This window comes from Aythya fuligula, chromosome 2 (assembly GCF_009819795.1).
Source record: "Aythya fuligula isolate bAytFul2 chromosome 2, bAytFul2.pri, whole genome shotgun sequence".
Lineage (NCBI taxonomy): Eukaryota > Metazoa > Chordata > Aves > Anseriformes > Anatidae > Aythya > Aythya fuligula.
Window position 1 is genome coordinate 145,712,742 of NC_045560.1, and position 13,541 is coordinate 145,726,282.

Below are 13,541 nucleotides of genomic sequence, written 5' to 3' on the forward strand. Positions count from 1 at the left end.
CACTACATAATTTCACTCTATTATTTTGTATTAAGCCCACTATTTTCTGTTTGACCAAAACATGTCATCAGTCTCTGCGTCGCAAGAAGAGAATATTCATAATAATGGCTGAAAAGAAAAAAAACTAAAAACCAAACACCACATATATGGAAGAACACAGAATTGTGCTGGAATTTCAGCGTTAGCATCTCTGAAAGCTACCTCAGCCACTGACTTGCAAATTGCTGTTGTGCTGCAAGTGCTGAGCCAAACAGAGAATAAATGGGGGTGGGATGGAGATGAAAGGACATGTACCAGCAAACCTAGTACCTGCCTCTATAGTGTTTGGTCCCCATAGGAGATGTCTTGGTGGTGGGTTTACCCTGCTACGTGGCTGAGCTCCACCCAACCACTCTCTCACCCCCCCTCCTCAAAGGGAAAGGGGGAGAAAATTCGATGGAAAGGGCTGCGCCAGGGCACAGGTCCCCTCCTGCCGAGAACTGTCATCAGTGGGCCTCTGTTCCCCATCGATTTTTTTTCTTCTCTTCATGCAATGGAGCAAGCCCTGAACTCGTTTAAATCAAACAAAATGCTTTTACGGTATAATAAAAATTCCATGTTTTAATACATCGCCATGCACAAATGAAGTCAAACAATGCAGAGTACAAAATTGTCAAATATACAAAATGATAAAGCAGATATCCAAAGCTTCCAGAGATCATGCCCAAAGATACCAAAAACTTGATATTGATTTTAATTTCATCATTTATAAGAATTCCTCCCTCCCACCCGGGTTGTATTTTCTGTTGATTTTCGAAAACAGAAGGAATTTAATTGCAAATATAAAAACCATAGGGTGGAATTAACAGTGATGGCCGCTTTCTGTACTAAAAATTAGATTGCATGATAATTTCTGGTTTGGGAAAAGAAGCACTGCTATACAGATGAACACCTGGATGCCTGGGGAAGCGCAGTGCACCTCAAACAAAAAGGCACGCTTCTGTGTTACCACCTCGTTTGGCTCTGTCTTTAAAATGCTCCCTCGTAGGTGGACAGGGAGTAACAGTGCGTCGTGTTTTAATCACTCGAGTGCTGGCATTCTCCTAGATTTTCAACCAAGTTAACATCAAAAGGAGGTTACAGCCTCAGAGCGTCTCCCTGGTGAGCGTAACTCAAAACTGAACCCAAGGGCAGCTGGCCCAGACACAGCATGGCCAGGGCACCACACTCATCCCTTCCTACACCAGGCTCCTCAGCAGCTCTCCTGGCTCACCCCGGTGTATTTCCCAGTAACTCAACCCCAAGAATTCGATCCCAGCCTCCCCCTCGGTTCCTGCAGCTCGTGTCCATCCCCAGCTGCATGCGGGCCATGGATTTGGGGCAGCCTTTGGAGACAACACAGATGTGGCTTCAGTTCCACCCGTAAATTACCTGCCCTCCTCAAGGACAGGTTCAGCCAACCTGTCAAATTCAGCTCCCCAGGATGGAGGATCCCAAAGCTGGAGGCCACTTTTCTGGTTGACATGGTGTGAGACTGATCGTAGGGTCAGGCAGCTATCACCCTCATCTTACCCATGCTTAGATGTGGAAAAGGAATAACTGTGAGGCATGTCTGTATATCTCAATCCCTACAAGAAACCAAGGACAAAGTCAAGCACATCCCAACCCTGCCAGGTGGCTTTGAGCAACCTGACCCAGTGAAAGATGCCCCTGCCCATGGCAGAGTTGTGGGGGCTAGATGATCTGATGATCTTTAAAAGTCCCTCGTGACCCCAGCCATTGTCATTCCATTATGTAAATGCTGGTCATTCACATTGTCAGGTTCCTGCCCCATGCAGTTGACCATTATTGTAGGGGAAGCCCAGCAGTCTGCAGTGACCTCTGAAGGCATTGAGCTTCCCTGGCCCCGAGGATGCTGACCCTGCAAGGAGATCTGTCTGTCTGTCTGTCTGTCTATCTCCTGCCACGGCCCCAGGACAGCCTGGTGGAGGTCTTTGGGTTCCTCTCCTCCATCCATGGAGCTGAGCTTAGCGGGGAGAAGGATGAGATCTGTCTCAGGCTGAGATGCTTTGCATAGTCTGGAAGCTCATATCCCTCCGTGGATTCTCCACCGTGTTGGAGGCCACTCGATCTCTTTCCTGCCTCTCCCAGGAGCCAGGCAGAGAAGGAGCCCCCTGCACATGAGGAATGTGGATGAAGCAGTAAGAGGGATCCAAGCATCTGTTTGGACTAGTCTTGAGGCCAGAGCCTGCCGCAGTAGGGAAAACCTCTGTCTGGATGTAAAACCGAGCTCTCTATAGACAAAACAAAACAAACAAGTCCCCTCAGCATCTGATGGGCAGATTTTTTTTTCCTCTGCGCAGCTTTTTATTGCTTACATGCGGTTTTGCTGCAATATTGATCTCCCTGCTTTAAAAAAAAAAACACAAATGTATATCGCTATTTAATTTGGTGACATGATATCAAATAGATGAATTCAAGGCAAGTGCTTAATAGAAGTAATGTGATTAGAGATGTAACAACAACTACAGAGGATTTTTTTTTTCTTTTCAGCAAAGGTATTTAGATAGATTTGGAATTCAAATCAGAAAGGAGCTTTTCATTTCATTCTGCCTAAGCCTGGACGTGTTATAATAATGCCCCAAATCCCACTTTTGGGGGAGAAGCGGACATGGTGCAGCCGTCTGCAGGATCAGCTTCCTTCCCTGCCCAGCCTGACCTCGGCCGTGCCTCCGGGGGCTGTCTGTCCGTCCCCGCTGCAAGGGGACATTTGTGCCACCGTGCACATAACCGGTGGCTCCACGGAGCTCATTTGACGGGCAGCCAGGATGTACCGGTGTTCTTTACACAATAAATCTAGCCCAAACTCATTTTCTTAGGATTTCACACTGGATTAGAGCGAGAATCCCCGAAGATCTTTATCTTCTTAGCTCTGTCTGTAGCCAGCTCCCTTCTCGTCTCCACTTCGTGATATTGATTCAATACCAATTTGCAGTAAGTATTGCTTTTATGGTTTCTCTTGCCTGCGCGAATTGTTTACTCTTTAAAACATGCATCCCATTTCGTGCCATTTGCCACAGCACAGCTCTGGAAGGTGGCTCTTGGCTTCACGCTTGCCTCGTACCTACCGGCTCTGTGAGACCTGAGCACTCTCTTTGCTTATTTCCAAGGTGCAATATTCATAACAGCCAACTGCAACCAGCTCTTGTTACTCGGGGTCGTCCCACTGAAGTCGTTTCACTTCCTTCATTAGCCGGCTCCAGCGGGGCCCGTCAGGAGAGCAGGCACAGTTTGCTGGCTTTGAAGCAAGGAACTCACGCACCTTGTTCAGCTGCAAAGCAGTACAATGTAATTCTCAACCAGCACTTTGGCTTCTCTACTTGTCGCTGAACACAGGAGAAGCTGCTTCTTGCCACCACGATGCCGCCTCCTTGGTTAAGAGGCAAGGCCACGGCTCTCCTTCCGTGCTCACACCGATCACTTGAGTGCGTGATTTTGTCCCAGGCTGCTATTAATGAGAGACATCAGGGTTATTCTGTGTGCTCAAGGGTTTTTGTTGTCCTTTCTTGTCCAGTTCTCTTCCCTTAATTACAGGCAGAACAACCTTGCAACTGTGAGGAGATCTAGTGCAGCTCCTACCAAATGCTGACAAGTTCAGTTTAGTTCAGGGCTCTTTGTTCAAGTCAATTTTGTGTGAAAAAAATGAATATAGGTGGGCCTGCCTTCATGTAATATCGGAAACTTTGAGATATTTTAATTCAGAAGTCTGCATCTGATGATCTAGCCTGATCTCTTGTATAACACACACCTAATAACCTCATCCAGTGACTGCTGAACTGAGCCTAAATTCCTGTTTGAGGTAGAGCTTATTGACTTAGAAAAATACTCTGCATATATTTAACGACTTTATGTGATGGAGAACGTGCCAGGTAACTAAGTAAGTTGTCTCCATGGGTAATTATCCTCCCTGTCGAGCGTTTGCACTTAATTTCTAGCCTGATCTGTTCCCAACCGGTAGAGCACATCACTCCCTTTTCCTCCAAATAAAAGAGCTACCTGCCTTCAGACAGCGCTTCCCCACGCAGGTAGCAGATTGTGATTGCAGACAGATCAAGTCACCTCTTCAAATTGTCTCTGATAAATTAATAGCTTGAGCTTCATTAGTCTGGCACTATAATAAGACCTGTTTTCCTGCCCTTGAATGACACTGGGAGCTTTAGAAAATAATCTTTCCAAGTTGTCAATATCCTTTTTGGAAGATGGGCACAAACTGGCTCCATTACAGTGTCCCCGTTGCCAGATCCTAAATCTCCTCCAAGTCCTACTGACTCTCTTCCTTTGAGATTACATTTTCCCAGCTAGCAAGCACATCTGTGGGGTTGATATTGAATGGATTATTTGTCAGACCTTCACAGCTACCCTTCTCCAGATGCCCCCAGGTGTGACTCTCCTTCTCCTCTCCTGGATTTCTGCATTTGCAGTACTCCGGGTTCATCATCGTCTCGTACCATGCACCTCTTTGGTGATCTCTTGGTGTTGCCACCAGTAACTTTCTATTTCCCTGGGAGGAATATTGAAAATAGAACATACCTTGGGAGGAGCTCATTAGAAATAGTCTCGCTGATGTTAATTTCATATTTACAGCCATTTTTTTTGTGATCTAGCATGTAATCGGCTTTAATCCACTTACTATGGGCTATACTGATTTTGCATAGTGCTATTTTGTTCTTTATCAGAATCAAATGATCGATAGGAGGCTAAGTATTATGCATCAGCAGAGTTTCTTTTATCAACAAGCCTTTGATATCACGAGAAAATGATAGGAAGTTTACTTGACACAATGCATTTCTATACATAATCATTCGGAGGGGTTTATCAATTTTTAATTGCTGCAATGATTTGTGTCACATCAACCTTTCCATGATTTTCCCAAAGGAAAATAGGAAAATAGGAGGCTAATGAGCCGATAGTTTTCTGGGTCAGGTCACTCATTCTTTTCAGTTATTGTTTTGTGTGTGTTTGTTATTTAAAGCTTCTTTTGTGCTTTTGAGCTCTGATAAATCCTAGGCAAGTTTTCCTACACTTTTGGATTCAGTTATCTGGTTCTGCAAATTTAAGAATATGTTTGGATAGTCGCTGCTTAATATTACCCATAATTACTGACGGAGTAGGAGGAATTACATTTTAATGTGCAATCTGACTCCCTCATTCTACCACTCTCAAATACAAAACAAGAATATTTGTTGGTTTTTGCATGTTCTGTGAGTAATCACCGCACTGTATCTCACATCAGACTCTGCTTTGCCACGACTGTATTTATTAGGATGCATGTGAAGTGTTTGGTCTTGCTAGCCCTAACCTACTGGCCACTGACTTCCCATACATTTTTGGCTTTCCTCATCAAACATTTACTTGCTTACTTGCTGATTTATACTCATGAGCCTGCCTAATCACCCATACATTACGTCGGTGGCTTTTTTTTGCACTGCAGAGTGCTTTCCTGAATTTTACTATAGGACATTGCAGGTAATGCTGGTAATACTTCCCCCCCAACCATCCATTTTAATTATAACAGAGGGCCTTTTCTTTTTAAATTAAAATCTTATTGACCAGTCTATTTATACCAGGGTCAATCACGCCACAGTCTTGTAGCAGGGCCTTTCAAGGAGATTCGGATTGTGGAGATGTTATTTGTTAAAAGGGGACTGGGGTGAAAAATGCAGGTTTTTACTTTGCTTGCCTGAAACAATTTTGAATAATTGAGATCTTGTGGCTTCATGAAGGGTGGAGGGAGGTCAGTTTTAGTTATAGCAAAAAAAAATCACCCCCGGACGGGCTCCACAGCTGGCATTAATCAACAGATCTCCGGGGACTGCGATGGAGCAGTGCCAATGCAGGTCTGCTGGGGGCCTGCCCTGAGGTCTTTTGAAAATTCAAACAAAACAAAACAAAAAAAAGAATTTTGTCATTTTTAATGGTTTGATTTCCTCAACGACACTGCAGCTGCTTTCGGTCTGGCTGTCGAGTAACAGAAGTGGGCAGCCAGGCACGAACCCACCGCCAGGGCACGGTGATGCAGACGGGTTGGCAAAGCCAAAGAGCTCGCAGAGCTGTTGCAGCCTTCCCTCCTGAAGCTCCTTAACAGAATAAACAACGGGGTATTCAGGCAGAGAAAGCCATGCAGATGTAAAAAACAAACAAACCAGGAATGAAACAGCGCAAAGGATGTTTTGAGCTGCAGCACGTTTTTTTTTCGGGTGAGCAATTCCTCTCATTTCAGGTGTTGGCCTTCACAAAATTTGAAGCACTGAGGATGGCTGAGTCTCTGCCTAAGTTTCTTGTTGGGGCTGATGCTGCATCATCCTTCCCTGCACAAAGACAGCAGGGAAGATGTGGCTGGGACGGGCACCCAGGGGCAGCAAGGCTGCAGGTCTGCCGCCAGGAGCAGTGCCCTGACCACAGGGCTGCGGGGAGCCACCCGTGTTTCAGAGCTAATAACCAGCGATCAGCGTAACGGGAGCACTGGCCTTTGCGAATATATCTATCTCCACAGGGCTGATAATTGCTGTTTTATTAAAATAGCATTAGTCTCCAGCTCTTTTGCACAGAACTAATGGCTCTGAGCGTATTTAAATTCACTTCCTTTGCCGGAATAACTTATTCGCTCCCTTTCATGTTGACTTGGTCTTTGGCACTCTCGACATAAATGATTTATTGACTAGAGATAAAGCATTCTTTCCACAGAACCGTTCTTGCGACCCAGGCAAAAGCGGATGTGTCTGCTATTAATAAGGTGTTCAGCATAAAAAATGCAATAGACTTGATTGTCTGCACTCAATAGCCTTTCCGAGAACACAGTACCTGCCCCCATTCATAATAACAAAAAATTTCTCCCACATGTTTATTTATATTAAAAACTTTTCAGAAGAATACGCTGGGATCCAGATAGTTGTTCAGTAGATGCAGAACAATTTCATAAATATCCCTGAGGAAGCATGGCCTACTTTGGGAGAATAACAGCGATTAAAAAAAAAAAATCCAAACATGATGAATAGTTAAATACAAGCCAAAAAGTACAGTTATTTCCTTATGGCTCCTTCAGACAGTTAGACACGTGAGGAGTGTTGCGGGGCTCGGGGGAACTATTCTTGCTCACGTTTGGAGTTATCCACATGCACAGGCTGTCTGTAGGATGGAGACCTACGCCACCGTCCAACGAGCTTTGTCTGATGGGCACCTACAGCAGAGTTCTCACTGAGTTTGGCTACACAAAGGGTCTGGACTTTGTTTTCACATTTCTCAGGGCCTATAACACTGCGTTTCTAGATCACCGTAGCTAAAATCCTGGGAAGCTTTTAAAACAAACTGTTTTAACAGGAGAAGTGCACACATCTAAATTCATGCCCATATACTGGAAGATGTTCAAAACTAACATTGATACAAAAAATGCTTCTAGTGGCTCTTTGCCTAACTCAACTTTGTCTCATACGCCCTTTTAAGATAACACTCTTCTTTTTTTTAAAGATAAACACTCCTTTTATCATTCAAATTATTACAGATTTGTTTCATTAGATGTAATATAATAAGAGAATCCCTACTGCAGAAACATAGCATTCTCCTTTTAAAAGTAATTTATATCCAAGTTGTTTCTTTTTTAATTGCTGTACCGACATGAAATTGATGTCAGTTGCCAGAGTGCATTTTTAAAATCTGTAGCAGAAAGAGCCGTAAAATTTACTGAAGCTTACAATGGAATTCTGCAGGGCTCATGGCCACTTCTCTTAACAAGGATCAGATTCCAACCTGCTACGCTATGAGAAGCTCTAAAAAGTGCAAATGCTGCTGTTGGCAAAGATCCTTATGTCTTAAGGAGAACTTGTACACCAATTAATTTAAAATTAGGCGCCAGGATTTTCAGAAAGAAAATATAAAGCTCGCTGCTTTATAACTTTGGGAGCTCCATTGAAAAGCCATGGAAAGACCCAAACCATTAGAAACCACTAGCAGCTTCTGAAAATCTTGGCCGTCAATAAAAATATTTTCCTTCTGGATTGAACAGTAAAGAAGCATTCAGCATGCTGAATCTGAGATGGGTGGAGAGGCGTAACCAAACCCCCGCCCATCTGAAAAAAATTACACCCTAAATACATTTATCTGTTGGTTGTACAGGCACCCTCAGTGGTTGACCTTGCATTCTCTAGCAATGAACTGTACAATAGCTAAATATTATAACACAGGAACCTACTTCTAAAACGTCCCTTGGCCTTGATATAGTTGCTCCTTCTCTCGATCACTGCATCCTCACACCCCTATGGCATCTCACCCACGGTTTGGCATACACACTAATGGCAACTCTACAGTACCTGTCTATCAGGCTGGAGAGAATGATGGTCTTTAAATACACAAAAAGCTACCTTTGATTTTAAAGAAAGAAGGAACAAATAGGTAAGCCTCCTCCATACACTGATGACATCAGTTCATTATAAATAATATGTCAGGAAGGTCCTGATGTTAGGGACAGACGTTAATTCCACTAAGTCCCCATGGAAAAAACAGTACCACAGCCAGCTGTGATACAGCCAGTGATGAGACCAGCCATTCAGAGACTGAACACAAAACAACGCTCAGATTGAATGCAACAGTCTTGAGCCTGCTACAGTATATTGAAAGGCTTATAAGAACCGTTTGCTTATTCCTATTTCCTACCAAAGTACTGTTTTGGATAGAAAGTGGAAAAAGTTAACAAAGAAGTCTGCCCTCTCCAGAGGGAGTGTCTTGCTCCTTAGAAGTATAGTCTTACACTTTACCTTTTTCAGAGAGTTTGGTTTGGACTGTGACTCCCCAGTCCTTCCCAAAACGTAAATGGTCGCCAGCATAAAGAACCTGAATTCTTCCAGTTTGTTCTGTTTTTATTGTAGACCAAACCCAGGGTCAAACACATCTCTGAGAAAGGTGCTCTCCCTCTCCTCTCCCTCACTGAGTAAGAAAACTCATTGGCAAGCTAGAAAATGAGAACCTTTGACATCTGGTGGATGGAAGGGAGAGCAGACACAGTGTCCTACAGCTCGTTCAACCTTACCCTGTTCTTGGCTACCTCTGTGACAGCCATTCTGTAAGTCTCAATAAAATGTCACACCTCTGCCACGTGCAAATCTATCTACACAATCTACTGTGAATCAGTGAAGGTATGCTAGTAGTGGACTTCAGTTTGGATGCAGTCTCAGTACAAAGACTGAAACATATCCTCAGTATTTTTTTAAAAAGACCTTTATATATATATGGGCTGTGCTATTTCTGTGTGGAAAGCACGTATGAAGTGCTGATATCGTTTAACAGAATACCATTAGACTGCAAAACTAACATATACAAGACGTTTACATTCCTATCAGGGGTGTAATATTGTGAACATATCCACTGAGATTGGAGAATTGCTGTAAGTTTTTCCTAAAACATCATGCCATCTGCATACATAATAAAAGAATCCAGTAGTTGCCATGCTAAAACAGGACTTCTAGTGAAGGGCATAGACAGTCCCCTACAGGGAACTCAAAGTTATGCACAGTGATGAAAACTGGAAGAAATTTTCCAGCTAAAGGTCTGTCAATGACCATTTTGAACAAATTAGCACTGGATATTATGCACTACATCTTTACTCTGCAGCAAACCAGGTCTTCCCAGAATGCATCATCTTGAGTGGGCTGCGTTTACTTCAGGTTTGCCTTCAGTCCTCCATGGTCACCTCTTGGCAGTGCCATTTATTATGTTTTTTTTTTTTTTTCACAAAGGAAAGTTCACTTTCATATCAAGTGGCAGGACAGCAGCTTTAGAGGCTGGAAATGTTTACGGAGAGCTCTCTGCTGGGGCTGCAAGAAACAAAACAGAAAACCAAAAACAGACAGTGAGTACAGAACAGAGCAAAGGAAGTACCATATATTTCAACTAAAATAAAAAGTCAAGTTTGTGCTGAGCAAATGCATTTATAAAGTAAAGACAAACTACTCCTAGAACATATATTGTGACCCTGGCAGTTTCTTTAATCAGTTTTACTCATCAACCAAAAACTTCAGTGCTTAATCAATTCCTAGATAAATATAAAGCACAGAGCAGCAATCATTTGTCTGATTTGATAAATGCTACTTGAATTTTATTGCTTCATCTTATAGCACTGCTCACTCTTCCTTTAGCTGGAGTCCCAGAGAGCCTGCGACTTGGCTAGGCTTTCTTGAAATTTTTCCTCTCCTCCACCCAAAGTCTTCTTTGGGATGCATGGCAAGAAGAGGACAGGTAATGCACCAGGAGATATTCCAGGTAGATACAAGGAAAAATTCTGCCCAGTGAGGGTAGCCAAATTTTGGAATAAGTTCCCTGATGAGGTTGCGCAACCTCCACCTACAGAAGATATTCACCACTCAACCCGAGAAGGCCCTGAGCAACCTACCTCGGCCCCGTATTGAGCAGGGTTGAATTGAAGGATCTCCAGAGGTCCCTCCCAACCTAAGTTATTGTATGATCATAAAATTTTGGATGGGGATTTGTGTTCCCTGTTGTGCCTTTGCAAACATGAAAGAAGTGCCTCTACAGGACAGCTCCCACTGAAACGCATTCATTTATTCAGTAGTTAGCCACCAAAAGGCACACAAATTGCTCACAGGCCTACACTGGTCTCTGGAGCCAGGGAGCCATGCAGAGACAAGCGCCTGTGCTACTTCAACAGGCCTGCTGTGGACACAGCTTTGTTTCTCACAGAGCCCTCAGCACCCCCAGTTTTACAGATTGTGTTTAATACATGTTGCAGATTGCTATTGCACTTTGGAAACCCCGAGGGCAGTGCTGGGACAGCCCTCATTGGGGTGTGCTTTGCACCCTCTCCAGCTGATGTCCTTCCTCATGCATGAATGTACATGTCCATATGTATGGAGCGAGATGGATCTTTGTTTTTTTTTGGGGCCAGATTCCAATTTGAGATGCTAATGGGATGCCGATGCTGCCAAGGCAGTATTCATGTCAGCTGAAACTCAGGCTGGCAGTAGCCTTCTACTCTTCACCCCTTCAAAATCATGCCCGGAGGGCTCTTCTCTATGGGGTGCGGACTCACGGGCTCTGCCAGCCTGTAAAGTTTGCCCGTATTTGGCTTTTCCACCCCCAAACCCTTGCAGCTATGGAAATGGAGGTCTGATCGAGCGAGGAAAGGGTGGGATGCTAAACCAGCAGGTTCTGGAAGAATACCGAGTGAGATATAAAACAACAGCAACAAAACCAGACCCTGCCATAAGCACTTCATTCCTCAGTTTAAATATGACCTATTAAATAGAGGAACAATAAAACCCAGTCTCCTTAGCTATTTCCTTTCTTATGTGGGCACGTTCACCCGATTATCGTGGTAGTTTTCATTTTTGTTTTCAGAGCTGCACTGTTTTTATTCTCCAGGTTCTCTAGGGTGATGATCCCACTTGCATCTACTGTCATCGACTCCATAATATGACCGTGTCAAAAGTGGCCCAAGAAAGATGTACATTTGGGACCCAGCAACTGTTTTATTCCACGAAAGAACTGTCAGGAAGGTTTCAATCCAGGGACCTTTGGTCTAGACAGATAACTGACTGCATCCCCCAGGACAGAAAAGGACACAGTGGTGATATTAAGCAGGTGTGAAGATAAAGGAGAAATCTGGGGGGACGTTTTAAATGGGGAGAGAGGGAAATTGGTACCTAACCTCAAAAAATGCTGGATTCTAGGTGACCTTGAGGCTATCTCACTTCTGTGTAGCATTGGCAGAGATGTACTTGTCTCATAAAGGAGAAATGAGACTTTTTTTGTCTCATTTTGTTTTTTTAGTTAAATAGCACACCTGCTGCAAGGAAGGGGAAATTTGAAAAGCTCTCCCAAGCAAATGAAAATACCTTGCCTATCCACAGTTACAGGACTACAACAAAATGGGTGAACTGGCTAACTCTATCAGATCAGGCTTCAAGATTACGCCCATGCTGGAATTTCCATCATCCACTTTGTCTAAACCATGGGTCTGTACTCGTGCTTTGGTTTGAAGTGGGCCAGCTGGCCTGTGAGAAACCCATGAGCAAGAAGAATCAGGGACTGATCCGTCCACACTGCCACGTGACAGCAACCACCTCAAGCCATGTGGGACACCAAGCAGGGCCAGTCTGGATACAACCAGTGACACTGACCAAAAGAAAAGCAGTAATTCTGTTAAGCTCTGAGCTTATACTAAAGCAAAGACTTAGTAGTGATTTAGCACCCCTCTTCTCTTCTCACTTTGTCTTTTGAGGCCAGGAATTCAGAAGCACTTACTCCCTCTTGTAACCTATCATGTTTAGTGATAGAGACTCCTCTAAGGATCCTGGTTGACTAAGGATCATGCACCCAGCACTTTTGGAAAGTAAGATCTTTTAAAAAGGCTTCACAAATGAGTAGTCATCTTTGAAAACATTACCTTAGACTGCAAGCTCTTGGAACGATGACTGCTTTTTGCATGGGGTTTGTATGCTTACCAACTCAACTGCATACAGACCTAATCTCACATGACATTTTCGAGAAGCTGCTGTAGAAGGACTCCAATCATTTCAGAACCAGAGATGTATTTCATTTCTGAGCACCTGTGATTTCTTTCTAAACGAAAGAGGGACCTCTTTTTCACTCATTTTTAATGCATGTTAATTCAGCTCAACCTAGCAGTATTACTATTTGTCTTACTTTCGTAATCGAGGAATCCTGATAAAGAAAACAAGCATCTGTTGCTTTTGCTATGTTTCTTCTCCACTGGAACTAATTTTGTACTACATTTCTAAGGTCAGGACATTTCAAACATGGGATTATTGTGAAAAATGCCTATTTCCAACACCCATATACCAACTATTCCTTTCAGATTGGTGAAAAACTGCATTCAGCTAGTTCTACTAGTACTTTTCCTGTGTTATAAAGGTCACGGGTATCTCACTTCATGCTTCTAGCATCACTTGAGACATTCCAGTATTCTGCAGATTGCTGCAGACTTGTTGCATCTTGCTACACAATAATTAGAGACACTACCAGCTTTGAAGAATTTCATACAATGGCAAAAGGAAACGGTTGCCAGCCCATTTGTAGATTTACCTTTATCTTTCTTGTGCACTGAATTATAACCACTGAGGTGTGTGAGCATGAGGTGTTTGTTTCTATGAGGCTAATGGAAGTTAATGTGAAAAAAAAGAAAAAGAAAAAAAAAACTACTTGGGGAGCTGCTGATCCAGGTCAACCACCGTGACAGGAGGAGGAATGGGGATTACCATGGGCTGGGAAATGCAGCTGAGGGTGAACTGTGCCAAGAAGAGGACGGACCCCCACTGCAGTCATTTGCCCCAGGACAGATGACACCGAGTTTGGTTTCATTTCATCCTGAAATCATCCTCTTTCTGTTCTGGGCTGAGTGGGAGGAATCTCTCATCTTTTATTCTCTAGGTAAAAGCAGCTATTGCCACACATCCTTATTACCCAACTGGTCCCTGATAAGCGGAGTCAACAGTGCCAGAGATGAAAGGTTACCCCAGGGTGTGCATGGTTGTCCT

The 13,541-nt window shown here is 43.6% G+C and overlaps 1 protein-coding gene across 2 annotated transcripts in view; it reads right to left on the bottom strand.

The window, feature by feature from the left end:
* Positions 1 to 572: 572 nt before the first annotated feature.
* Positions 573 to 13,541, bottom strand: part of SAMD12 (sterile alpha motif domain containing 12) — a 170,630-nt gene continuing 157,661 nt past the window's right edge. For both annotated transcript variants that reach the window (XM_032181718.1, XM_032181719.1), the window contains exon 5: positions 573 to 9,842. In XM_032181718.1, coding sequence (XP_032037609.1) covers positions 9,820 to 9,842 — 23 coding nt within the window. In that variant the 3' untranslated portion in view covers positions 573 to 9,819. The remainder of the gene's footprint in view (positions 9,843 to 13,541) is intronic.